This window comes from Hipposideros armiger, unplaced genomic scaffold (genome assembly GCF_001890085.2).
Source record: "Hipposideros armiger isolate ML-2016 unplaced genomic scaffold, ASM189008v1 scaffold_137, whole genome shotgun sequence".
Classification (NCBI taxonomy): domain Eukaryota; kingdom Metazoa; phylum Chordata; class Mammalia; order Chiroptera; family Hipposideridae; genus Hipposideros; species Hipposideros armiger.
The window spans coordinates 1,364,015-1,365,659 of NW_017731487.1; the positions used below are offsets into that span (position 1 = coordinate 1,364,015).

Sequence of the window (1,645 nt, forward strand, 5' to 3'; positions counted from 1 at the left end):
CTCTTTCCAGCCAAGCACTGCTCCGGCTTATTTTCCTAGAGAAGAAGATGAGACAGAGTCAGGGGCACGCCACAGAGACGCACCTGCACAACAGCTGGGGTTCCACGATGGGCTCCCCGAAGCCCAGGCCAGGGCCCCAACTGCCTTCCCCAATCGCACAACCCCCAGGGAAGGCAGGGCCTGTGACTTAGAAATATATAATTAAGCTGAGAAATATTTTGGACAGAAATGAGTCTGTTTTCCTTAAGTGTTTGTGGCACCAAACCAAACTTCATAATCACTGTAGCTTATGCAAATGCTTTTATCAAGGGCTGCTTGGATACCCAAGGGCTTTCAAAATATTTTCTTATAACTGCTGATAGAAATGCCTGAAAATATTTTCACACCATATTTTGCTTGGGAAAATATGGACACATTCTCTCTTTCTCAATACCGCATACTTTTAATAGAAAATGCTCCTCTATGTACTAGAAAGAGCTTTGGAATTCTAAGCGATCTGGGCTCAGTCCTGCTTCTCATGCTTAGGATCCTTGGGCATGTCATGGAATCTTCCAGAGCCTTATTTCCCCACCTGTAAAACGGGGGTGATAAGATCCATCTCCTAACGCTGCGGTGAGGGCTACAGAGACGCTGCACATAAGCACAGAACCCGGCCCACAGCAGACAAGGGAGAAGGAAGACACCGCTAGCTCCAGGAGCCACAGGAAGCCATCAGAGGCCAGACACAAGTGTCAGTGGACGAAGGATATACAATTACCCTCATTATCTTTGGTCATTTGGTCAGGAGGTAGGTCAGGATGTTTTTAATATTAATAAAATAAGCAATATAAACAATATAATAGGGTGACCATGTTAACAGAGGATGAGTACAACTATTTTCAAATATTCTTTAGTTTTTCATAAGCACACAAGTAATGGGTGTGATAACATGCGCTGTAATTTTTAAGCTATTTATTGAGGCAGGTAACTTAGCCACCACTATTAACAAATCTCTATTAGACTAGTTCAAAAAAGATATATATCTATCTGAAATAAACGTTATTTCAGTGTTTTTATGAAATATTTAATTTCATAACCGTTCCTTATTTCAAGCTGGCATTCCCCTCAATTCAAACTGCTAAGAATCTAAACATTCTACAAATAAACAGCTCTTTGAACTACCCTTCTGCCTAAATTCTAGAACATTCTGCTCCCTAGTATGCAATGTGAAAAATTCAGGTAGGCTAACAGAAAATGTGTAAGAAAAATTCTATCTTGATAAAAACCTTCCAACAGACGTTTTCCCTTTGAACCAATGGAACAAACAAATAAATTGAGCTCACTGGGGTTTCTTTCACTATTATAATAACCAACTTGACTGTTGTCCTTGGGGTTTCTTCCTACTACATTCCAAAAGTAACCAGCATTCCCTCAACAAATATTTGCCAAACCCCTGCTCTGGGTCCAATATGGACACCAGGGAGACCCAGGGATCAAAGCCACACATGGTCTCGGCTTTCGTGGCTCTGGAGGGGAAAGAGATATTAATCACATAGTCAAACTAATACGTATATAATTACAAACTCAGGCAAAGGTCATGGAGGAAAAATTCACGGGCAGGGCTATGAAAGCAGAGAACAGCAGACCACGCTCATCTGCAGAGAAA

At 41.5% G+C, this 1,645-nt stretch overlaps 1 protein-coding gene across 1 annotated transcript in view; it reads right to left on the reverse strand.

Annotated features, from left to right (window-relative positions):
- Positions 1-1,645, reverse strand: part of LPIN1 (lipin 1) — a 69,143-nt gene that overhangs the window by 39,022 nt on the left and 28,476 nt on the right. The window contains exon 14 of the mRNA XM_019650002.1: positions 225-234. Within this exon, the coding sequence (XP_019505547.1) occupies positions 225-234 (10 nt within the window). The remainder of the gene's footprint in view (positions 1-224; positions 235-1,645) is intronic.